The sequence below is a fragment of the Typopeltis vanoorti genome, chromosome 2 (genome assembly GCF_054136105.1).
Source record: "Typopeltis vanoorti isolate ZY-2024b chromosome 2, IOZ_Tvanoo_1.0, whole genome shotgun sequence".
Taxonomy (NCBI): Eukaryota; Metazoa; Arthropoda; class Arachnida; order Uropygi; family Thelyphonidae; genus Typopeltis; species Typopeltis vanoorti.
The window spans coordinates 92566043-92593042 of NC_143550.1; the positions used below are offsets into that span (position 1 = coordinate 92566043).

At 32.8% G+C, this 27000-nt stretch overlaps 1 protein-coding gene across 1 annotated transcript; it reads right to left on the reverse strand.

Annotated features, from left to right (window-relative positions):
- Positions 1-16700: 16700 nt before the first annotated feature.
- On the reverse strand, positions 16701-17336 carry LOC150109252 (EPM2A-interacting protein 1-like). The gene has a single exon (XM_090401942.1). It carries the CDS (start codon positions 17334-17336, stop codon positions 16701-16703), a length of 636 nt encoding a protein of 211 aa, XP_090258068.1.
- Positions 17337-27000: the final 9664 nt, after the last annotated feature.

Here is a 27000-nt window from a genome sequence, read left to right on the forward strand (position 1 = left end):
TCATCAGAATAAATTTAATATGCAAGCGAACAGTAAAGAAAACAGTCACCATCATACTTGATCAGTACAGAGAGAGAGAGAGAGAAAGAGAGTTCGCTAAGTAGGCCAAAGTAACACTTGTATCCAGAAATGATAGGCTTATCATATTTCAGTGCACAGAATGATATAAAAAGAAAAGGATCAGATCAGAGATATCTTGGACTTAATTAGATTTTTTAACCTTCGTTCCCCAATTAATTTTATTCTAAAATACATAACAATTGTGAGCATTATTTGCTTCTAAATAAAATGTGGAAGAATACTGGAAATAAAAACTAGGCTTCATTTCAGCAATATTCTATTACTACAAGACAAAGAAGACTAAGTCCGATAGATATAAATTGTGAACGAAGGTTGTTCGGTGTTGACCAATAGAGCTGCTTTGCTTACAGCCCTCATTTTTATTTTCCTTGCATTACAGAGGAAAACAAAAACAGTAACAGCGTATTCCACGATTATTTATATCTGTGTATGCTGAGGAAGAGAGGGAAATATATCGACGTGCGAATTTACCCTACTTTCTGAAGTTTACATTACAACACTCTCTTTCAGTCACAACTGAATACGTGAACTTGTAATTAATTATTCAACACAAGTGACACCGTAAACCACGGACTACGAATAAACTTTTATTACAACCAAAGCTGTTGGTCAGCAGATGGCACGAACACGATTTAAGTCTGCTGGCGATGTTATGCAGCTCGAGCTGGGTGTACTCCAGACATATTTTAGTAATTTCAATGGAATCACGTGCGAGCTCTGCACGCTTTAAACGCCTCAAGTGATGGAGTCAAGATTTTCTGTTTTTAACCTTACTCTTGTCAAAAAAAGTTTAATAAAATTCTATTCTCTCCATTAGCAGTCTTTCATGTCGTTGTATCAAAAGACACCTTCCCGGAGCTACAATAAAATATCACCGTCGTGGGTGGTGGGAACAATAGAATGGCCTTGAGAAATACGACAGTGATATCTGTATCGTGTGTGTGTGTGTGTGTGTGTGTGTGTGTGTGTGTGTGTGTGTGTGTGTGTGTGTGTGTGTGTGTGTGTGTGTGTGTGTGTGTGTGTGTGTGTGTGTGTGTGTGGTTATTGATAGTTGCATCCCTTACAGCGATTGATGACGCTAGCATGCAGACTTTTCAAAAGATATGGAATGATAAACACGATCCTTTGTGGTTTTTCCAGGTGGCGTTTCCTTCGCAGAATAGGTCACGCCCTGTATAGAGTGCGATTCCGATAAACGGAGACAACTATGTTAAAATGAATGCAAAAATAAAAATTCATTCCATCGTTACAAGAGTAGTGAAAAGGAGATGGAAGTAAAGTGGAAGTGAATGAACATTGGAGTTTTTGCCTTTTCGTACAGCAACAACTCACAATCGGATAAATGAGATTTCAAAAATGCCTTTAAGAAACGGTTTAGCTACACTTCTGTTATTGCTAATTAAAGTTTCATTTTATTAATATAATAATAATAATAATAATAATAATAATAATAATAATAATAATAATAGTAATTTGAAACCATCACAACCAACAGTATAAAGGAAACAAATCAGCTCCTATACAGCACAGCCTATATCATTTCAGTGAAACTTGGTTGCCAACTGAAAGAGCAAAAGTCGAGGATGAAAAACAATCTGCACCATGGAAAATCCGGTTAGAACGAAAGGTCAACAGGCTTCGAGCTGATCTAAGAAACTTAAAGAATTTTAAAGAAGGACGGTTGAAAAATAATAACATCAAAAACAAGCTGATTAACACATATAATATGGCCAACAAAATAATTGATGAAGTTACTTAAGTGCTAAAACAAAGAATTACAGCTAATGCACAGAGAATTAAAAGATATGAAGCAAGAATAAACCAATATGTACAAAATATGCAATTTCGACAGAACCAACGTCAGTTCTTTCAGTCTCTCCAGAGAAATACAAATACAAACCATCATTCACCCGGAAAAGAAGAAACACTCAAATTTTGGAAGTCAATCTGGGATAATCCTATTGAATACAATAAAGATGCTTCATGGATTAAAGAAATAGAATCATAAATGAAACAAAAACAAATGCAAAATGTAATTATCACTAAAGAAACGGTCAGTACTCAAGCTAGAAAATTAAAAACTGGAGTGCACCTGGCAAAGACGAACTACATGGATTTTGGTTAAAACATCTAACCAGTATACATGATCGAATGGCAGAACGATTTAATTATTTGTTGCAGTCAAGCTCAGTGGAACACTGGATGATATCTGGGCGCACTTTTCTTTTCATGAAAGATAAGGATAAAGGTGCAGACCCAAGTAACTATCGTCCAATAACATGCCTACCAACTATACTTAAGCTGTTCACTGCAATCATCGCAAATTTCATATACCACTACTTATCAGAAACTCAAAAAGACGAAAAATTAATTTAAACATGGCATGGATAGACTACAAGGAAGAAATCGATTCTCTCCCACACTCCTGGATACTAAAATCACTAAAAATATTTGGAATTAGCAAAAAAATATGTTCGTTTCTGGCTACTGCTATGAAATCATGGAAAACAACATTAATAGTGAATTATGAACGATTTGGAGATATCAGCATTAAACGTGGAATTTTCCAAGGTGATTCCTTGTCACCATTGCTCTTCGACATTTCTTTGATACCTTTGTCTATGATTCTGAAGAAAACAAAACTTGGATGTGAAATTCCTAAATGTAATATTAAAATTTCACATCTGTTGTATATGGATGACCTGAAGTTATATGGAAAATCGGCCCAGCAAATAGATTCTTTATTGAACACAGTTCATATTTTCAGTCAGGACATCAAAATGGAATTTGGTTTAGATAAATGCGAAATTTTATCTATTAAACGAGGAAAAATTAATGACACTAGCAATTTTAATTTTTATCAAGAGAAATATATAAATGCAATTTCATCTGACGAACACTATAAATACCTAGGAATATTAGAAGCCAATGATATTCTCCACTAGAAAGTTAAACAATAGGCAGCATCAGAATACATCAAAAGAGTTAGAAATATTCTGAAAACAAAACTAAATGGATTAAACACAATTAGAGCAATGAATGCTTGGGCTATACCAATGATCCGATACACAGCTGGCATAATTAATTGGACAAAAGAAGACCTGGACAAACTAGACCGCAAAACTAGAAAACGTATGACTATGCATCATGCACTAAATCCGCCAAGTGATGTTGACCGGTTGTACCTACAGAGGAGAATAGGTGGACGGGGTCTGTTGCAAGTGAGACAGGCTGTGAAAGAAGAAGAACTTGGTATAAGAAATTACATCGACAATAGCTCTGAGCCAATGCTTCAAGCAATTACACAAGAAGGCCTTCTAACAGCAACAGGAAACAAATCCGATTACAAAAAGGAACAACAAAATATCCGATATGTGTGCTGGAAAAATAAACCCTTGCATGGCCAATTTCTTCGAGATACTGAGGACAAAATTGACGTGAACAAGACGTGGCAATGGCTACAATACGGATATTAAAAAACAAACAGAAGGATTTATTCTAGCAGCTGAAGAACAGGCATACAAACTAATGCAATCAAAGCAAGAATTTTGGACATCAATAATAACAGCAAATGCAGATTATGCGATCAGAAAGATGAGCCTGTAGAACACCTAATCAGTGCCTGCAGCAAAATAGCTCAAACTGACTATAAATACCGCCATGATCAAGTGGCCAAAATAGTTCATTGGCATGTATGCAAAAAATATGGCTTTCCTACTTCTGATAACTGGTAGCAGCATGAAATAGAGACGTATTGGAAAATGAAACAGCAAAAATTCTCTCGGACTTTAGAATACAAACTGATAGGCATTTGGAACACAATAGACCTGACATCACAATTAACGAACATTGACAGGTTTGGATTATTGATATAGCAATACCCAATGATAAAAACATTAACAACAAAGAACTGGAAAAAATTACTAACTAAATATCGAGATCTGGCAATCGAAGTTGGCCGACTGGGCTTAAACACACCAAAGTCATCCCAATAGTTATCGGTGCACTTGGTGCAACTTCAAAGAAGCTGTCCCACTATTTACAGCAATTAAACATCAACGAAGTGACCCCATATGACCTACAAAAAACATGTAGATATGGACTGTTCTAAACATTACTTAGAACAGTCCATATTTTAGGACGCTACCTGACGGACTATTCTTAGATTTTTGGGTAGAATCTGAATTGTTCTGTATCTCCAGTCAAATTTTTATTTATATGATATCTTTTTTTGACTGTATATCAATTATGTGAATAAAATAATAATAATAATAATAATAATAATAATAATAATAATAATAATAATTATTATTATTATTATTTATAAAAATATTAATTATTATTATTATTATTATTATTATTATTATTATTATTATTATTATTATTATTATTATTATACAGAAAATTCTGTACAATCTTCATTGTTAATATTCGATGAACATGTGTTGTAAATACATAATATAGAGGCAAAAATTGAAATTTTTAATTGAAATCCAATGTAGAAAATTAATCATATATGCAGCACTTAGTGGTGAATTTTGTAAATATTATAAATTAGAATGTCACTCAAGATGATCATTGTATATGTGTAAATATTTTAGGAATCAATAAAATTATATATATTATAAAAAAAAAATTATCACCAGAACAACACTGTATAATACCTAGACACGTTATCCAGGTATAATTTAATACCAACAATAACATCATGTACTAGAGAAGAAATATTCGGAAATACTATCACTGCCTCGTGTCTAGATCATATAAACGTCAGAGTACCACCAAACAGTTACACTGCATCAGTCATAAAGTGCAAAGTAGCAGACCATTACTTCATCGCTCTAAACTTGCAAGCCAAGATAATATCCGTGCAATGTCCCACAGAAGAAAAGCGACAGAAAACAATAATAGACGAAGAAATATTCAACCATGAAATAAGAAAAACAGACTGGGAACACCTGGCATCAGATTCAGCAGACATCTTATACAACAACATTAAACTCACACTGGAGGAAATATATAAGAAAGCTACAAAGAAAGTCAGAATTCGTTCAAAAACAACACAAAATCCTTCGATAACACAAAACTTAATCCTAGAAATACACAGAAAGGACGCTTTATGGAACGAATTAAAGCGATATCCAAATAACACCGCTTTAAAAACTGAATATAAGATAACCAGGAATCGCCTAACAACACAAATCAGAAATGCAAAAAGAAGCTACTACAGAGACAAACTAACCTCTGCACAAAACAACATGAAACAAACCTGGCATCTGATCAATGAGATGCTAGATTGTGTTCCCAACACCACTGCCTCCGAAACCATAAAACACAGCTTCATGAAAGACGCAAAAACTATCCAACAACTAGCAAATGACTTTAACCAATACTTTGCAAACTCCATCCAAGAGAACTGCACAGAAATATTCCCCCAATCACAAAACGTGACCTTCCACTTGGACCACAATCAAAATAGACATTATGGTTCCCAACCATAAAAGAAGCAGAACTTCTCTATGCAATACATCAAATCAAACCAAACAAAGGCCCAGGAATTGATGATATAAGACCTAATGATATAATACAACATGCAACTAGTTTAAGTCCTATCCTACTAAAAATTAATAAATAAAATATTTAAAACAGGAAAGATACCAAGTATGCTAAAGACCACCATAATCACACCCATATACAAACATGGAAAAAAATTTAATCAGCAATTACAGACCCATAGCAACATTAGAGATTATCAATCAAATTATGGAGCGGATCATACCGAAGAAAATCACAGCATACCCAGAGACCTTTCATATTATCCCCAAAACACAATATGGTTTTCAGAAAAATAAGGGAACAACATCTCTCTTGGAAGACGAAATAATTGCCATGGTAGTCTTCATTGATCTAACTAAAGCATTGGATACACTCATACGCCAAACCTTGTTAGAAAAGCTGAGGCATGTTAGAATAGACGGGCCTCTTCACAGGTGGTTTACAAACTACCTTCAAAATAGAAAGCATATCACACGTATCGGGTCGTCAAACCGAAGCAGAGTGCTACCAGTAACCTGTGGAGTATCACAGGGAGCTGTACTCTCCCCAACTCTATCAACATTTACACGCACGATATTAATCAGCTACCACTCAAAAGCAAGATGTTCCAATACGCAGACAATACAGCAATAATATCCATACATAGCAACGCAAGTATTGCTCAAAAAAATATGCAACATGACATAAATCTGATCATAGATTGGCTCACGAAACACTCCATACACCTAAACTCAGAAAAGACAAAATTAATGATATTCAGAAACCTACTGACTCGACCAGTTGATAACAAATATATAACCATCCAACATCCACTTTCCAACATAAAAAACACACAGAACAGCAAAACCACTACAATAACTCAGGTTGAAACGATACGATACCTTGGAATTTACGTCGATGCAGATATGAACTGGAATAGCCACATAAACCATCTACACAACAAACTCCGAACAATAAGTGGCAAACTCTACAGGTTAAAAGACAAGTTCCCATACGCCTAAAAACACTAATACACAAAGCACTATGCCAAAATATACTAAGATACGCTATAACAACGTATGCTTTCTGTGCATCCTACAAATTAAATAGATTAATGTCGCTACAGTACAAAATGATAAAACTGACCTTTTGGGAACAAAGAGAAAATAAAGACTTTATATACATTGCAATGTCAGAACACAAAATACTGACAGAAAACATTTATGTCACTATGCTAAAACATTATTTCGATGCCAACTACAGGACAGTCAGAAATACGTACCGTATAACAAGACCTCAGACAACTAATTATATCACATATAAATACAATAACCACTACGGAAAGGCCACACGAAGCTTCTACATCCCAGACATGATAAACAAATAACCTTTTGAAAACAGAAACCTTACAAACTATAATAGCTTGAAAAAAGCTCTAAGGACATACTATGAACAAGAAACACGCACCCAAAATACCATACAAACTTAATGAAACAATATATTCGTTCAGGCTTCCAGTTCAAGTTCAGCGACGACACATCAATACATTCCAAGTTATTGTCCATGTGTGTGTGTGTGTGTGTGTGTGTGTGTGTGTGTGCGTGTGTGTGTGTGCGTGCGTGCGTGCGCGCGAATTTCTCAATCATAGATTTCGTAGCCTCCCAACACAGCAAAAAAAAAACCAATAAATAATAACCAACTGGTGTCATCCTCAGATAAGCTTACATATAAGCTTCGAGGATGAAAGCAGAGAAATTAGTTCTCATCCAAGATGTATCATATGTAAACAAATGCATGTAATGTACGTATCACATGTGAACTAATGTATGTAATGTAAGTATCATATGTAAACAAATGCATGTAATGTACGTATCACATATGAACTAATGTATGTAATGTAAGTATCATATGTAAACAAATGTAAGTAATGTATCATTTGTAATCAAATGTAAGTAATGTATCATATGTAATCAAATGTATGTAATGTATGTAATAATTGTAACAAGAGTATGCAATTAGAGTGATTATATCCAATGATATTGTGTATATAGAGAGTGTAAAATTGCAAAGAAACATCTGTAATAATCATCATGTATACTTATAATAATGTACGTTGTAAACAGTTATTGTTATTATTATTATTTAAAAATAACTTTATGTACGAGAAAATATTTGTTATGCATAATTGTGTTCATATAATGTATGTAATTTATCTGAGAAATAATAAAATTTAAAAAAAATAATAAAAATTATTATTATTATTATTTCATTATTATTATTATTATTATTATTATTATTATTATTATTATTATTACGGGCAACTCCAAGGAGTCCTTAGACTCATCGAGGGAGGCCCCAAACATGTCAAGAACAACTATTCAACATCCACACAGTATCTATCATACTTTGCTTTGAACTCTTTCACAGTCATGACACCCACAGCACACTCTGGCAGCTTATTCCACTCATTCACCACTCTTCAAGTAAAAAAAAAAAAAGCTTAGTTCTAACACCCTTGCTAGCTACACACTTGCTCAGTTTTCACGGATGGCCCCTAGTTCTCCCATCTAGGAGAACTAAAGGCCATTCAGAACTAGGGAACTGTTCTGAAAATTTTCCTGCGAATTAATCTTGTGAAAAGCCCTCAGTAATTCGAAAGTCTCAATCATACACCCCTTTTCCGCTTATAAACCAATTTTTGTAACCCACAGATCTTCAACCTGTTCTCGTAAAGTTCATTCCATAGATCAGCTATCATCTTGGTCAGTCGCCTCTGGATCCACTCCACCTTCTCCCCATCAAGAAGAAACCCTGGCACCCAGATCTGGACACAGTAATCAAGATGGGATCTTATCAAGACTCGATAAAGATAATGCTCAATAATGTTTTTATAAGTTCCACATGCCATAAAAAGTTTCTCTGCTGTTTAGTCATGAATCCGATTTTTTTCCATAAAAATAATTTGCATATAAAGGCGGAGCTTTTTTACTGGTGGGTAGAGTCCGATAATGTTCTCTTTAATATAGAAGAAATTGCCGATACGGTAACTATGATACAAAAAAGGCTATAAAATAGTTTTGCATCACCTTTACTTAATATCCTGCTCCAAGATGTTACAAAAATAGAAAAAAAAAAAAAAGAGAGAGAAATATGAATACGGAAGAGCTTATGTTCCCAAAAGTAATATCCTCCAAAACTAGACGTCAGTAACGTATCCAAGTGTTATATCATAAATAATCCAGTGTAAGGAATATAAGAAATACGGTAATTTCTGGTCAAATGAACATCTTACCTGAAAGTTAATCGATATATCGCGAGTAGCAAAAATTGGGGATCTCATCACGTGACCTGTGAATGGCAATCGATAGAGATACTGGTAGTATGCATTTTGCAGTAAAAACTAGCATAAACCTCGAACGCTAATACGCATAAAAGAAGTCTGGAATAGCATCGGCTTCGTTTTGAGAGATGAAACATAAACGCACTCTCAAAACGCTTTTAATGACTCAAGCGAAAGAAACGTTTTTCACAAGCGTTACTCACAAGCATTTTTCATTTATTATATGCATTTTTGAAGGATTTTTTTGTGGGGGGGGGCGGGTTCTTAGAATTAGAGTCAAAGAAGCTAAGAATATCAGTCCGGAATGTAGCTGGTAAATAAACGGATGTATTAAGCTACACATACTATGCTTGTATCATAGCCGTCGTTTTTTCGGCGATTGCAACAAACATCTTGTCGAACCAAATTTAAAGACGACTTAAATATTATGTTTTGACAGTTATTTATTTTCTGAAGGAATTCGATAATAACTGAAATATTATTACTCGATGATTTTCTGCTATATAGGAGGTAGCAGCGATCACGTTTGGTTGGGAGAATCGGAGTTCAGTTCTTGGGGCAGTAAGCGAAGCACATTTATAAGGATAGCTTCACTATGTTCATTTTCACTACATTCATTCTTTGAAAACACTTTATTTATTTATTTATTATTATTTTAGCTATCGAGATCTTTCAGTTTCAGTTACTGGATGCTTTCACTTTCATTAAAAGAAACTTTTTATGGATTGCGAAAAAAAATATTGGTTGTTGAATCTTATTCTGATAGCGAGAACAAGCCAACGAGAGAATAATTTCCGTAACACTTAACAGAAATTATCCATTCTTCTCCCATAATCAGTTAGGCTAAATCAGCTATCAGCACATCCAAAAGTAAATCTGTAATGAATAAAAGAAGAAAACTAGCATCATATCTAAAGTGGTCATATTTTTCTAGTGTTTATTTATTTATTTTTTTAGCTGTATGTTTGGAATTTTTACCGAATTTCAGTTCGTCCACTATGCATGGAAGACGACCTTTCTTTTGTATGAGCATACATACAATAGCTCACGCAGTCTACAGTCATAATATAGATGGGATATATATATATATATATGTGTGTGTGTGTGTGTGCGTGCGTGCGGGCTTGGTTGGCCGCTCTCCAGCCAAGCAGCTGCGAGTTCGAATCCTGCCTAGGCATGGATGTTTGTGATTGTCTTCCATCTTCATACATTCATTCATACAAGTGAATAAACACTCTCCCAAGATGCAGTGGGTCACCATGGGAGAATTAGACCTAACCCTCTCGCATTGGGAGAGACCTTTACCCCAGCAGTGGGGGGAAAAGTTACAGAATTAAAAGATAAAAGTCGCCGAATGTGCCTTTGGTAGGGTGGTGTGTGGGTGTCGAAAGGCTGAAAAAAAAAATTATTATTTGACACCTCTCAGGAGTTCACAGACTCATCGAGGGAGGACATCTACTTTACAAGTCTGTTTTTAACCATCAACTACAACGAACCGCAACATCTACCGCCTACTACCACTACCTTCATAGATAATCACAAACATCCATACCCAGGGCGGGATTCGAACTCACAGCCTTTGGCTGGAAAGCATATACGTTAACCCCCTCGGCCAACCATGCCGGCTAATAAGCTAGCTGGAAACCGACTCACCCAGCTCATTGGTTCGTTTTTCTCAAATTACACAGTAAATTACAATTATAATTGCGATAATAAAATAAAATAATAAAATAATAAATAAAACAAAACACTCGTACGAGTGTTTTATTTATTATTTTTTATTTTTCAACCAGTGGAGAATTCGAAACATTTTTAATTAGTAACATTATTCGAAAATAAAGTTTGGCGATCCTGAACTGATAGAATTTTAAGCATTCGCGAACCATATCAAGCGAAAGCATAAAATAACGTGATTACCGTAATTAAATTAATGACTTCATTATTATTATCAATCGATGACAGTAATCAGTTATACCTGAGGTTGACAAACTTCACATTAAAAAAAATAAAAGACGAACGTGTTCTGGATGAACAATGAAATCACACCGATAACTAGGCCAATTAGAACTCAGTATTTCCAATAAAGACAGGAAAATTGTGTGTAAATTAGTATTAGTATAGGAATTTTAACTCAACGAGGAGAATCATATTTTGCTTATCAAGATCTATACAAATTAGTTTAGTATTTATTAGGAAAATAGCCTTTCAGTTAATAATCTACTTAAAATACATTTTATACTTTTAACAGTTTCTTCATATTTTAAAATCAGTGAATTTATCATTTTTTATTGAATTATCATTTCAATAATCATTTTTTTAAAATGAATTTTGATTTTTTTTTTTTGTACAAAAAATAAAGAAGAAGCATAATGATTATTATCATTTCTGGTAATACAAAATACACTTTTTAACAACCAATGAAATTTTATTAGTGCGTCATGTATATGAATTTCTGACGCATCACATAACCATGTCTCCATACATCTTAATAATAGTTCTTTAAATTTTCTATTACCACTCGCTTTTTTCCCTGATTAAAACACTGATATTATCCAGAACAAAGCGAGCTTGCACATTTTTTTTATTTTATTTTATTTATTTTTTTTTTACAGGCGCCAGCGTCTAACTGAAATAAATGCCTGCATGTGCGCGCACGCACACCTACCACTGCGTGTTTGCATTATTGATGGAAAACTTGCAAGTTTTGCAACGAGAAAAGAGAACTAAAGCTGGTTACACTTGTGGCGATAAGGAGAACTTTAGCGAGACAAACTGCGCAGATTACAGGGCGTCTTAATACTAACTACCGTCAAACGATGGATAAGGCAGTAAATCATTACGGATTAAAAGAGAAAAGTCGCCGAATGTGCCTTTGGTAGGGTGGCGTGTGGGTGTCGAATGTGCTCTTCAGAACTCTCCAGTCATAAACCAACAGAGGAATTTAATAACATCCCAGAGGGACTCGGGGGAGCGTTGCAAGAGAGGGAGGAAAAGGGAGAAGAATTAGTTAGCAGGAGCTCCGTGTGTATGTGTGCTGCACGAGGATTCTAGAGATAAGGAGCTGTAAACGCCGGAGTACTCTACGGATAACGATAATTTCGGCACACAAACAGTTATAAACGAGCCGTCTCGTATTGTAGACTCAGAAAAAGGAAACGAAAGCCTCCTGCGCGTTCTCTGTTATTATGTAGCTGGCAGACCGGAAATTTTCCCTGGTTAAAGGGTTTCGGTAAATGGAATATCACCATGGTTACAGCGACAGCGAAGGATGCTCAAAAAGTGAGTTACGAAGGAATTACTGAAAACAAGATCAGCTGCTGATCGTCAGATTCCTTTGTTTGTGTAGTAATCATGCTAATTCTCGTTTTCCTGAATATGCCATTCTTGTAATGTTTAAGCACATTTAAACACAAACCTTCGTACATAAAACTAAGTATGGTCGGTTGAAACGGATTCGCTGCTTTCGTTTATGAAGATCATTTTAGAAATGCACTTCTCAAAAGAACCTCTCTTCCCTATAAGTAGTTTCTTTGTCCTTATTATTGAGTTTAATATAAAACTTGTTATTATTTATTAATATTTTAAGTTGAGAATGGGAGGGAAAACAGAAAGTGTTTTTCGGGTCGTAGACGCGGAAGAAATACCATGTTTTGGAACGTTTTCGGGATGTGGAGATATTATCTGACTGCTTAAAGTTTTATTCTCTCCAAAAGTGGTATTTTACCGGACGATTTCAATAGGGATGGTCGCATATCCAGAAGGAGATTTTTTTTTCATTCTTATTGTCCGTCATAGTTAACTAATCAAACATTTTAATAATCAAACAGTTAGTAATCAATGCGTATAACTGCTAAGAGAGAAAAGATTTCAATAGAGGATCATAAAAATAACATCACAAAAAAAGGGCATATTTTGTAATGTTATTTTTATGACATTTCGGCCAAAGAAAGTTAAAAAAATCCATAGCACATACATATGTAGGTTGGCTCGTGGTTAGATAATTAGGAATTATTCCTCTATAGTCCAAACACAGTCGTGTAGACGTCAATAACAACAATGATGGTTTCAGATCTCTAATAACAATGATTGCTTCACACCAACTACGAGAATGTTCTACCATCGAAAGATGTTCACAAACATTCGTGCGACAGAAGTGAGAACTGAGGCAACAGCTTGTGTGTTGCAACTTTCATTCATGAACTCAGGTTCAGAGTTACTTCTATTCGAATCTCATTCGATATTGCTTTATTCTAGTCTTTTACGGAGGTGGCAGGGTTTGTCCTTCCAGAAACTCGGCTCTCTCATGCCGCAAATAAACAAACCGTTTAGAAGAACATCAACAAAACAGATATAACGCAATATCTCTAATTATTGCAGGCGTAGACTTCTGTGGCTAATTGGTTCAAAAGATATATTTCGGTGATATATTACACCAATTTTTTTTATTATTCAGTTATATAAAACATTGAAATAATAGTTCCCGACAAGTTCGTAAATCGTAGGATTTACATCTCCAGGGGGTAAATAGTATAACTTAAAGTTTAAACAAGAGAATTAATAAATACAAATCATAACCGTCTGGCTATTCATAAAACTTAAATAACAGAATGCAGATATAAAACGTTATTGACGTTGAACAATACTGGACGATGTCATCACGTGTTCTTTTTCTCGTTCATACAGTCCGAGCTCAGATTGAGGTAGATTTTTTATTAGAGCTGACCACACTTGATGGAGAATTAAACCTTGATTTTTATTTCATTGGGTTGGGTTTTTTAGCATATTAGCAGCTTCTTTAAATTTTCTTATATAACAGTTGTTTTCTATGTATGACATCGTCGTTTTTTGCCAGAGTACATCGTGTCCAGTGGAAGTGGTATGGAAAGCAAGACCACGCGTTTTTTGTTCTCTTTCGTATTGTACGTCTTTTTGGTGTTCAGCCATGCGTATTTCTCCAGATCTTCCTGTCTGTCCTACGTAGCAAATCCGCAAAAGAGCAATGGATTTTGTAGACTCCTGGTTTTTTTAAGAGGATGATGAGGTGGTTTTGGTGGATGTAGGAATCTTGAGATTTTTTCCATAGGAAGGAAGGCTACTTTTATGTTGTGTTTGTTCATTAATTTGGCTAGCTTATCTGTAACATTTTTGATATAAGGAAGAGATTGCGTTTTTGTAATCCTGTTTAATTGTGTTGTTAGCTGAAGGCATTTTAAGGATTCTCTTGATGGTTTTTGTTTCATATCCATTCTGTTGGAGGATTTGTGTTAAGTATTTTAGTTCTTCATTACATCTTTCTTGTGTGCTGGAGATATTGTATGATCTGTCTCGAAGAGTTTTAATTAAGCTTATTTTTTGTGAAGGATGGTGGTGTGAGGTTGCATTTAGAAATCAGTGTTTGTCGGCTTCCTATATATCGGGAAGGAGAGTTTATTTTCTTCATTATCTTCTAGTAGAATATCCAGAAAAGGAAGTTTTTTATTTTTTTCTTGTTCTAAAGTGAATTTTATGGTGTTGTGCAAATTGTTGAGATAATCAATTTTGAAATTGATAAGTTCATCTGTTTTTCCACTGAATATGATGAAAATATCGTCCACATAGCGTAGCCATATTTTTGGTTTTTCATGGTAATTTTTAAGAGCATTGCTTTCAAATTTTTCCATAAATAGGTTTGCTAATACCGGTGATAATGATGAACCCATGGCCAGTCCTTCTTTTTGTTCCCAGATTCTATCTTTATAGGTAAAAAAAAGTATTGTTTATGCAATGTTTAAAAAGATTCAAGATGTCCGAAGGGAAGAGGTCTTCTAGGAGATTCAAAATTTCTTGTCTCGGGACGTTTGTAAACAAGTTGATAATGTCGAGACTTGCTGTCTGTTGGACCAATATGTATATCTTTCACTTTTTCTATGAAATGTTTACTATTTTTTATGAAGGAAGATGTTTTTCCTATATGTTGTGATATCATGTTGGTGAGGTATTTCGCCAAGTTGGAAGTCTGTGAATCTCTTCCATCTACTATTGATCTTAAAGGTATATCTGTCTTATGGATCTTTGGAACACCATATATTCTTGGTATCAAAGGATGTTTTGATTGTAAGTATTTTTTAAGTTCTTCCCTCCAGAGAGGCACTTTTTTTTTATTAGATCATTTGTTTTTTTGTGTGTAGGCCAAGTCGGGTTCTGTCTATGGGTTTGTAGGTGTTGGTATCTTCCAGGAGACTTTTCATTTTGTTATCATATTCTGTAGCATTTAAAACGACAGTTGCGTTGCCTTTATCCGTTTTTTTTATGACAATATTTTTGTCATCCTTTACGATTTACGAAACTTGTCGGGAACTATTATTTCAGTGTTTTATATAACTGAATAATAAAAAAAAATGTGGTGTAATCACCGAAATATATCTTTTGAGTTCTAATTATGTCACAAATAATGACGTCATGGAAAAAAATCATCTAAGAAAGAGTCGTGGTCTAGATTTATGACCATATTCTAGACCAGTGGTCTCCAAACTTTTCGCCGTGAGGGCCACATTGGGTACTTCAGCACTGTTCAGCATTGTTTATCACAAATTATAATAAAACCATTAATATGAATGATGTAACCGTGTTTTTTTTTTTAAATCTTATTAAACTCAGGTTCAAATTTTGAAGTGCTAATTACAAGTAGCGATTTCAAATGTTCATCAGATAAATTTGCCCTGTATTTTGACTTCATATATTTCATTCGGGAAAAAGTTTGTTCGCAAAGATACATTGTCCGAAAAATAGAGATAAATTTACAAGAAAATTTCTTCGAATTTGGGAACTTCTCAGAGTTCAAAAACTTATAAAAATCGATCAAGTTTCCTTCCTTGTATTTATCGTTAATATGTTCATTTGCCTGAAGTTCATCCATCTGAAGTTGACTTGGGACAACACAGTGAAACGGATTTTGAAACAATCTTATTTCCCTAGCATTGGCATCCAAATCAGCAAATCGCTTCTGAAATTGTTATTTAAGATCTGAAATAACTAAATTTGCGAAAGAGACGAGAAAGGAAATTCTGCTTCACCCTATTTTATGCAATTCTGCACAGCATGGCATATGAGCAAAGTTACAATTTCTCACCTGGCCTTGCAGAAGTATCAACTTTGCTCTAAATGCCTTGATATGAGATAATAAATCACAAACTAAGTTATTTTCACCTTGCAACTTTAAATTCAAATTGTTCATGTGGTTCACCAGATCTGCAAAAAATGCCAATTTCCAAACCCACTCTTTTATCTGATAAAAGTGGTTCGTAACGGTTTTTCTGGGTAAGAAATATATCAATTTCATTCCTGAGATGAAAGAAGCGTGAAAACACCTTTCCACAGCTAAGCCAGCGAACTGCAGTATAATATATCAAGTCAACATACTCAGAATCACATTCCTCGAGAAAAGACCTAAACTGAAGATGATTAAATGCATGAGAGCGAGTGAAATGTATCATAGAAATAACAGGTTTCAAGACACAGCTCATATCAACGCATTTTCCGCAAAGTGATTGTTTGGTGGCTAACACAGTGAAAAAACATTGGTTTAGATATTTCTGCATCCTCAAAAGCTTTTGGGATTTGCCCAACTAACCCCAGTTTTATACCAGACACGTTTTTTCCTCCATCAACTGTCACGCACTGCAGACGATTCCAGTCCAAATTATATTCTGTTAGTGTTTTTTGAATTTCTTTGAAGATATCTTCTCCTGTTGTGGTACCATGCATGCTACGAAGTGACGCTGACATTAAGTTCATCGTCAATGCCACGTAATAGTACTACGAGTTGCGAGGTATTCCAAACATCAGTTGATTCATCCCAGCCGAGAGAATACTGACTAAAACATTGCGCTTTGCCTACAACTTGCTGGATAATGTTATTTCCCATATTTTCGACCCGACGAGCAATACTATTTGGCGAAAGACTTATTATTTTAAAAATATTAAGTTTTTCTGGAAATAACTCGCTGACTGCTTCCATCATACACAATTTGATGATATTGCCATCGATGAATGGCTTTCCTTTTGTAGCCAACACATAAGCAACCTTGTAGCTTACCAAGGTTAAGGCTTCATTTTCTGAGTTTGCTTTCGTAAATAAGCCTTGCTGAGAACGCAAACAACGACATAATGATTCAAATTTATCTGAACGTTCCTTTTCTCTAAACTGCGAAAACGTTGAAGCGTGTTTTCTTTCATAGTGGCGGTGTATATTGTGTTCTTTCAACGCAGCAACAGTGTCTTTACAAATGAGACATACTGCTTTATCCTTTGAGTTCGATTGTATGAAGAAGTATTTTACGCCCCATTCTTCATTAAACACACGATATTCATGATCAACTTTTCTTTTCTTTTTCCCATCCATGTTAACCCCATAAAAGAGAATAAATTTATAAATAATTATAAAATTTTTAAAATCACGAGAACTCCATACGAGCAAATATGTGAATACGCACCTTTAAATATACATTTATGCAATTACAAATTCAGTATTACATTAATAATTTGTAATAATTATTTGTAATGTAATAATTTGGATATTTCGGTTAATAACTTACCCGAAATATCCAAAATAGAAGAAAAAAAAATTTATTTAAAAATTTTATTATTTTTATTTATTTCAAAAAAATGTTTTTGTAAAAATTACCAAAAAAAATCTTATCACGAATTTCTACGCGCGAACTGATACTTTTTTTTTTTTTTTTTGAAATAGCCGAATTTATTTTTTTCCGTTCGGGAAACAATTTGTTTAAATTTTTGCTAGTCGTTACTTTTTCAACCGAATATACACCGACAATTTACATGTAACTTTTTTTTTAATTTCGTATAACTTCGAGTTTTTTGTCAATGAATACAGATCGGGAAATTTTTTTTTATTTCGTTTTTTGCTCGTTAGTTCGTTTTAACCGTGTTTTTAGCGACTTTTTTAAGTGGTCTTATTTTGGTGCGACATAAATTTTTTTGTGGATAAAAAAGTTCATTCGGATGAACTTTTTTATTTCGTTTTGAATTCTTTTAAATTTTTTTTCTTCGTTAGTCCATTTTAACCGACCTTTTACAGTCAGAAAATCCGTAACCTGGATTACGGTTACTTTTTGCTATTCGGGAATATATTTTGATCACAATTTTAATTAATGCATTTGAAATCTATCAACACCCCGTGTTTTTTTTGCGGATTCTTATTGAAAAATTAGTCCAATTGGCGGGCCGGATAAAATCATATCGCGGGCCTCATCTGACCCGCGGGCCGTAGTTTGGAGACCCCTGTTCTAGACCATTGAGTCATGACTTGCAAATTATACCCCAAAATGCCACACGCACCGACTTGGCTTGTAGTTTAGTGCGGTGTTACCTTTACTTTTCCCCTTGATTGCAGTATAAGTAATATTGACAGTGTAAGTTTTCTTGCTTTTATAATCTGCTTATGACCACACACACACACAACGGCAACACAGAACTAAATGAAACATGCGGACGAACGATTAGAGCCCTACCTAGATTAGTCTCTCATATTGTACTCCCTGAAGTGTTTCTGTTCTGAAACGAAATATTGGAAGAATTAAATAATATTTTAATCCTTTCTCAGCGCTGTTTCACTCCATTAAACTTTTAACATGAGTTTCTCCCAGCACTTAAGCCTTAACACACCGACATTGTTTTAATTCTATTCTCATCACAGCTGTAACTTGCTTCTCAGGCTTCTATTGCAGTGAAAAAAAAATCTTAAATTATAACTGGTTTTCTTCTCTAATCTATTTCGATATTAATTGATAAATGGTTTAGTTTGAATTTTGAATGAAAGTATTCATCCTACCTTATCCATTCCGCCTTATTTTGAATTAGGTCTGCCTACAAGACACCTACAGAAAAATTATCTTTCTCCTGCTCAATCTCCCACACGCACTGGAAAAATAGATTCCCTGTTTGTGTTTTGACGATGCTGAACTGGTATCATGATTCTAGAAGATTCTTCTCAATGGTAGGCTCTGATGCAATTAGAAACGCTTACGGAGTAGCCTTTCAGTAATATGTCGTAACGTACTTTTCAACAAATAACCAAATAATATCGCCTTTCAAATAATATGATATTATAATTATTCGATTAAATGTCTCAGGTTATTTCATAAACTTAATGGTTATTCAGAGTTTCCATCGCATTGTCGTTACTCATTAATTGTTGAAAATATTTCAATAACAACCATTATTAGCCTGATGTACATCAGACGTTTTTAAGGATGGAATAAGCAAATCATTTGATTTATTAAATATTCAAGTACTGCATTGGAGAAAAAACTGAACTCTGTCTATGATAAAATGTAAATCACTGAAACAAACGCAACATGCCATCCACTTGTGGGGTGTTATTCGTCAAAGTGTCATATTTTTTTCTAATCAGGGACGGACATGAAGAGGTAAATTAATTTACTGATTCTATTATAATTTATTTTCAGTAGTATGTTTAATTTCCTAAAAACAAGAATGCATCGAATAAAACACATTCGAATGAGGAATGTGGTGAGTACTTTTATTTTATTTTATATATTTTTTTTCGTTCCTTTTGTGAATTAAAACATGTATTAAATTCACCAATTGACTAAATGCTACGGCAAAACATCCCAGGATCTAAAAGAGACAAGAATAAGTCTAAACCAGTGAATATTAATAAATAGAATTTTGAATCTATGTGAAATAATAAAGGAAAGATAGACATAGACCAGATGAACTTTCGCTATCATACATTCGAATAATAATCTCTGCTCTCGTTACTCATTAAACACTTGCTTTGAGCTGTGATTGTAAAGTCTGCTTACAAGTTGCTCCTGTGAAAGTGCTGAATAATTTGTATTTTTTATTTTTTTTCTATCAACATGCTTTTATTTTTTAATATTATTATTACACGATCAGCGTCATTCAGCACTTTTTCACCAGTCTATTGCAGTTAGCATTAAATTTTCGTGATCACAAAAAAAAAAAAAAAAGCTCTTCCATTCGATTGGGTTATAAATATTTCTTCCCCGTAAAACAAACCTTTAACCAACTTTGAAACACGCACACTTACAGAAGTATCACACTAAATTCTGGTATCATTATTTGAATCCACTTTTATTTTGAAACCATCTATACCCTCCCATAGTTGATTCGTTATCGACGGTGCTCTTTTCTTGGAAAGATCTGGACTCGAATGCCGATTATACGACGCAAAAAACGTTCATAAGGAATATTTTAGTTAAAGGTGATTTAGCAGGTCTTTTCATCCCACAAAACAGGCCAACCGGCCAGAAAATCAGACGCTTAACAGACATAATACGCTGAACTCATATCCTTGATTGTTTTGGTCGTAATTCCAAAACAACTCTAAGTTGGGTCCTCTCTGCTTTTCTCTTCCCATTTTCCTACATACTTTTCTGTTTTGTGTGTCATTTGGGAAGGGGAGAAGAATGTTATCCTGTACCTAAACATTCTCCAGTTCCTCCTTTCATCGCGATCCTGATATCGTCTATTCATTATGTAGGATGTTGTCTTGAAGGCAGAACATCTTGATCGTGGAATCTTTTAGTTAATTTGTCAGAAGTGCTGTTTAAAAAACTTGTATATTTTTCATTATGGTTGTTTCTTTCAGCGTTCTTCTTAACAAACGTTATGTATATAAGACATCTTTTATATACATCATCTTTTATAAAAGGCCTGGTTCTTCGAAAACATCTTATATGTATATAAGATGTCTTTGAAGAGCCAGAAGAAACAAAATCGTCCAGTATTATAAGGCATCATCATGCTCTCACGGAAAACTACGCCATCTAGTTTTCTTTCAGGGCACTACTGATACACCATGCTCGACACTTTTCGTTCTTTTTTATATAAAGTAATCTGCTGTGTGCTCTTCACTTAGACAGGAATGCGTCTTCCCTATTTACCTTATTCTGTGAGATAATTTCAGAAAGCCTGGTCAAGCGGAAATCCTCGAAAATAAAACGGAAATTGAAGTATGAAAACACACGGCTTATAAGTATGAAGTGGCATTTCAGGAAGACGGAACGATCCAAAGCGATGCGCAGTTCTGGGAATGCGTTCAGTGGTCATTTTGATGTAGAAACTCCCCTTTTGTTCTCAACCAGTGAGCAATAAATGTCAGCAGTGACGCGTCATTTTCGACTTCAGTTTTGCTATCTTACCGTGACAGGTTGTTCATACAGTCAATGCACACACGTGAACAACACAGTACAAACATTTTCCTTCTTAATATCAAAGTGACCTTTTTGGAATAAAAAAAGCAATTTAAAAAGAAAACAAAATATTAAAAAAAAAGATTTATTCTCAATGGTGAGAAGTTCAATCATAGAACTCCTTGATATGTTTGAGAATTAATAGGATTAACAGATTTCGCAGTGAGATTATATATTGAGGATTTTACTTCGGATAATCTACTAGATTACCCAAACGTTTCTATACAATGTCAATTCGTTATTTTCAAAAATTTAATTTTAAACTTTGAAATTTATCATTTTAAATTTAATATTTTAGTGATTGTGGGATCCTGTCCCATCTGTTATAGTAATCTTTCGTCAACTGTGTTTAGTAGTATTAATTTTTAAGTCTTCTTTCTCTTCTTTTTTCTGTTTATTCAACTTTGTTCTACTGATTAATCGTTTGTCTTTGCTTGAAATGACAAAGTTTGTTGACTTATTTGATCTATCTTGTAACCCTTTGGAAAAACAATCATTTATTATAATGAATTCATTACTCATAGAGACAGATTTTAAAATATTAATACAGTACAATACAGCATCTATGGAACGGTGCAGTTGGGCAGAGCAGGAACATTCAATTTTGGTTAATGATGAAGGATGATATACGTAATGCACTATTTTATATGAACAAATGACTCAAAGACATTTTGCCCTGTTTTACTGAACTAGGAGAAAACTGTGTAATCTCAGAGGCAGAAAAGCGACTACCAAAGCTTTCTTACCAGGATTTCTAGCCTAAAAATAATTCCTAGCATTCTTTTCTGTTTATAAGCCCACACAATGGCATAAAAGTTATAAATAGAGCTGTAATTGGTAAACCGAAAGAAGATTATACTTTATCCTTCTATTACTGGATTCTTCTGTCTTAGCTGGTTCATAATGCATCGCATTAGATTCTTACATGGGTTAGGTTCGAATTATTTTTCTTACATTTAGATTTATATTTTACTCCATATTGTTTAATATATAAAACACAATTTTACTTTCCAAATAAAACTTTGATTTTTTTTGCAGCCTTACTTTCATTTTCCATTTGTATAGAAACAAATAAATTTCTATAAGTTTTGTAAAAAAAAAAAAAAAATGGTGCAACTTTGAAATATGAGAGTGAAGATATTTTATTGGTTCTATTCGGAAGAGGATGCATAACTTTTTCTCAATGTCTTTGAAATAAGCGCAAAAGTGAATTAATTACTGACATAACGTTCTACATTATCATTTTATGTATAGAGACAGAATTATGTACGTTTCGAAGTGGCGAGCACATGTGGCAATAAGCAACTTCTCTTCAGTCAACCTATCGAAAAAGAAGATGACAGCTTGAATAAATGGTAGTTCAACTGATTTTTTTTCATAGTATTATGAAACACAGCCTCTGGAACTCAGTCTTTGGCGATAATGCCCTTTGACTGGTAATACGAGTGAGAATTTGGGACTTCGGAAGTTAGCTAGTCACAAATGGTGGTTACAGGGTTTTTCTTCCTGGAAAATGGAATTTTTACCCCCCCCCCCAAAAGAAAAAAACAATCAGCAAAAAAATAAAACAAAACATATACTATATAAGAACACACGCAATAAAGACACGGGAGATTGCAGGCTACGGAATAACTACCATAGTAATATCAAAAGTTTTAAGATTTTATCCTAGGAAGAACAAAAATCAACTCATTTACGTCCTGACAAAATTTTCAAAGTTAGACAGAAGTTGCGTATAATTATTTTTAATCTTGCTTCTTAGTAAGTGATTAACAATATGAATGATATATATAAGTTTGTCACTGAACAAATTACGAGGAGTATTATTGTTATGAATGATATGTCGTTATATTGTAATTGAATTGTTATATCCTTATTGAAGACTTATATTGTAATTGAATTGTTATATCCTTATTGAAGACTTATATTGTAATTGAATTGTTATATTGTAATTGAATTCTTATGTTGTAATTGAATTGTTACAGAAAATTGTTATATTGTTATTGAATTGTTATGTTGTAATTGAATTGTTATATTGTAATTGAATTGTTATATTGTAATTGAATTATTATATTGTAATTGAATTGTTATATTGTAATTGAATTGTTATATTGTAATTGAATTGTTATATTGTTATTGAATTATTATTATATTTTATTGAATTGTTATATCGTAATTGAATTGTTATATCGTAATTGAATTGTTATATCGTAATTGAATTGTTATATTGTTATTAAATTGTTATGTTGTAATTAAATTGTTATATGGTTATTGAATTGTTATGCTGCAATTGAATTGTTATATCGTAATTGAATTGTTATACTACTATTGAATTGGTATATTGTAATTTAATTGTTATATTGTTATTGAATTATTATATTGTAATTGAATTGTTATATTGTTATTGATTTGTTATGTTGTAATTGAATTGTTAGGTTGTAATTGAATTGTTAGGTTGTAATTTCATTGTTATATTGCAATTCAATTGTTATATTTTTATTGAATTGTTATATCGTAATTGAATTGTTATATTGTTATTGAATTGTTATATTGTTATTGAAGTGTTTTGTTGTAATTGAATTGTTATGTTGTAATTGAATTGTTATATCGGTATTGAATTGTTATATTGTTATATTGTTATGTTGTAATTAAATTGTTGTATGGTTATTGAATTGTTATGTTGCAATTGAATTGTTATATCGTAATTAAATTGTTATACTGTTATTGAATTGGTATATTGTAATTGAATTGTTATATTGTTATTGAATTGTTATGTTGTAATTGAATTGTTATATTGTAATTGAATTGTTATATTGTTATTGATTTATTGTATCGTTATTGAATTGTTATATCGTAATTGAATTGTTATATTGTTATTGAATTGTTATGTTGTAATTGAATTGTTGTGTTGTAATTGAATTGTTATGTTGTAATTAAATTGCTATATGGTTATTGAATTGTTATATTGCAATTGAATTGTTATATCGTTATTGAATTGTTATATCGTAATTGAATTGTTATACTACTATTGAATTGGTATATTGTAATTGAATTATTATATTGTAATTGAATTGTTATATTGCTAGTGAATTATCATACTGTAATTGAATTGTTATATCGTTATTGAATTGTTATATCGTAATTGAATTGTTATATTGTTATTGAATTGTTATGTTGTAATTGAATTGTTGTGTTGTAATTGAATTGTTAGGTTGTAATCGAATTGTCATGTTGTAATCGAATTGTTATATTGTTATATTGTTATTGAATTGTTATATCGTAATTGAATTGTTATATCGTAATTGAATTGTTATATTGTTATTGAATTGTTATGTTGTAATTGAATTGTTATGTTGTAATTAAATTGTTATATGATTATTGAATTGTTATGTTGCAATTGAATTGTTATACTACTATTGAATTGTTATATCGTAATTGAATTGTTATACTACTATTGAATTGTTATATCGTATTTGAATTGTTATACTACTATTGAATTGGTATATTGTAATTGAATTGTTATATTGTTATTGAATTATTATATTGTAATTGAATTGTTATGTTGTAATTGAATTGTTATGTTGTAATTGAATTGTTATATCGTAATCGAATTGTTATATCGTAATTGAATTGTTATATCGTAATTGAATTATTATTATATTGTTATTGAATTATTATTATATTGTTATTGAATTATTATATCTTTATTGAATTGTTATATCGTAATTGAATTGGTATGTTGTAATTGAATTGTCATATTATAATTGAAAGTTATTGAATTGTTTTATCGTAATTGAATTGTTATATTGTTATTGAATGGTTATATTGTTATTGAATTATTATATTGTAATTGAACTATTATATTTTAATTGAATTGTTATATTGTAATTAAATTGTTATATTGCAATTGAATGATTATATTGTAATTGAATTCTTATATTGTTATTGAATTTTTATATTGTTATTGAATTCTTATATTGTTATTGAATTTTTATATTGTAATGAATGAAATACAGTAAAATGTAAGATAGCGAGAATATCTGTTGTGCATTTTACTGTAATTTTCTTAACTTTCTTTTTTTATGTTTGTAAATTTCTATTTATTCAAGAATCTTAAAAATCAACCTCTTAAGCATCATTATTTCGATATCAATTATCATTGGCTCAAAAGATGCATGTTCTCTGACGCATGGAACCTTTATCGGGACTTTTCAATTAAATGTGAGTTAGCTGGTTTCATAACGTGGCGGAGGGTTTTTTCTTCTGGAAGTCGGGTTTCATATCTCCACATAGGTAAATGGTCCCCGTGAACACTGCCGTAACTCATTCGCATTCCACAAAGCCCATTTGGTTGGAAAGATATGGGTTGGAATTCGTCTGGGATGCGAAGAGCCTTTCCAGGGTTTCTCAAAGGAAAGTGAATTAGTTGGACTCATGCAGAGTGGAAGATTGGAATACAAAAGTCAGTCTAATTACAGTACTGTAAGGTCCACGGACTTGCTGTCCTAGCCATAATTTTAGGATATGGTGTTATGCCTAAATGCACATTTTTACTTGAGATTAGCGCTAACTCTACTTCTTATAAGAGGCCCTGATATTAGTTCAGGACTTATAGAGGAAATTGGAAAGCAGTTCTTTCCAACCAAAAGACTTCTTCCACCCCTACTGAGCTACTGAGGGTATAATAATAATAATAATAATAATAATAATAATAATAATAATAATAATAATAATAATAATAATAATAATAATAATAATAGTGTTAAGAGACCCTTAAATTTTCCATAATCAGGGAACTCTACCCTTGTTATGGGAAGGATGGGTTGAAGAATAAGAATTAGGAACATATTTTCCAATTCTCAGTCGAGTCAGTAAAACAGATATTACTGTTTTTTTACAAACCCTTACATATTCCTCTAAATAAATTTATAATAAAATATAACGTGAGAGTAAATGCTTAGTAGGTGTATTGTCTATGAAGGATATCGCGTTTCTGCAAAACTGTATCTTATATTTCTATTTCTAGAGAAATACAAGTAATAAAACGCTGAAGAACATTCTCAATGTGATTGAGTAGCATTCTTAGGACTGATGAATGATATTTATACTGATGCTGGCTGATGCATGAATAAATACATTAGCCTACTTGTGCTGCTCTATTTTACCCTAAAAATCTGTCAGTGAAGCAGATTTTGCAAGCCAAAAGAACGATAAAACGCTTTCAAAAATCCGGAAATTTTCCCTGTATTTCTTACTTGCTGTTAAACCCACAACACAAATAATTATTTATTTTTATTATTAAACGTCGAATTTCTTTCACGCTATATAAATCTATGCATTAAACGTGATTCATGATATTGACAAAACCATTTATGCACCAAAAATTCGAAGTTTTCAATTGCTTTTTGATTAAAAAAAAAAAAAGAAAGAAACATAGAGTTTGATTTGTGTCTGGCTGCCAACAATCAGTTTAGCCTCAAAGGAGAGTTTGAATCTCTTCAACATCAAACAGTTGTCTCCATGGTTGTGTAGTATGGTCAATCGCCCATGATATTGCCGAATATATAAACTTTTCATAAATGTATTCTTAAACTGCTTTTATTCTAAACTTTTGCATTTAATTTCAAAAGTACAATCCAAAAATAACAACGCATTCTTTTATTAGTTACTAAGGAACAGTCTGACTGTTGCATGTCATAAATCCTGAGAGAGAGAGAGAGAGAGAGAGAGGCATCTTCCACTCTACTTGAATTCAGAAGACCAACGGAATCACACAGGCAGAAAAACTTAATATTCACTTAAATG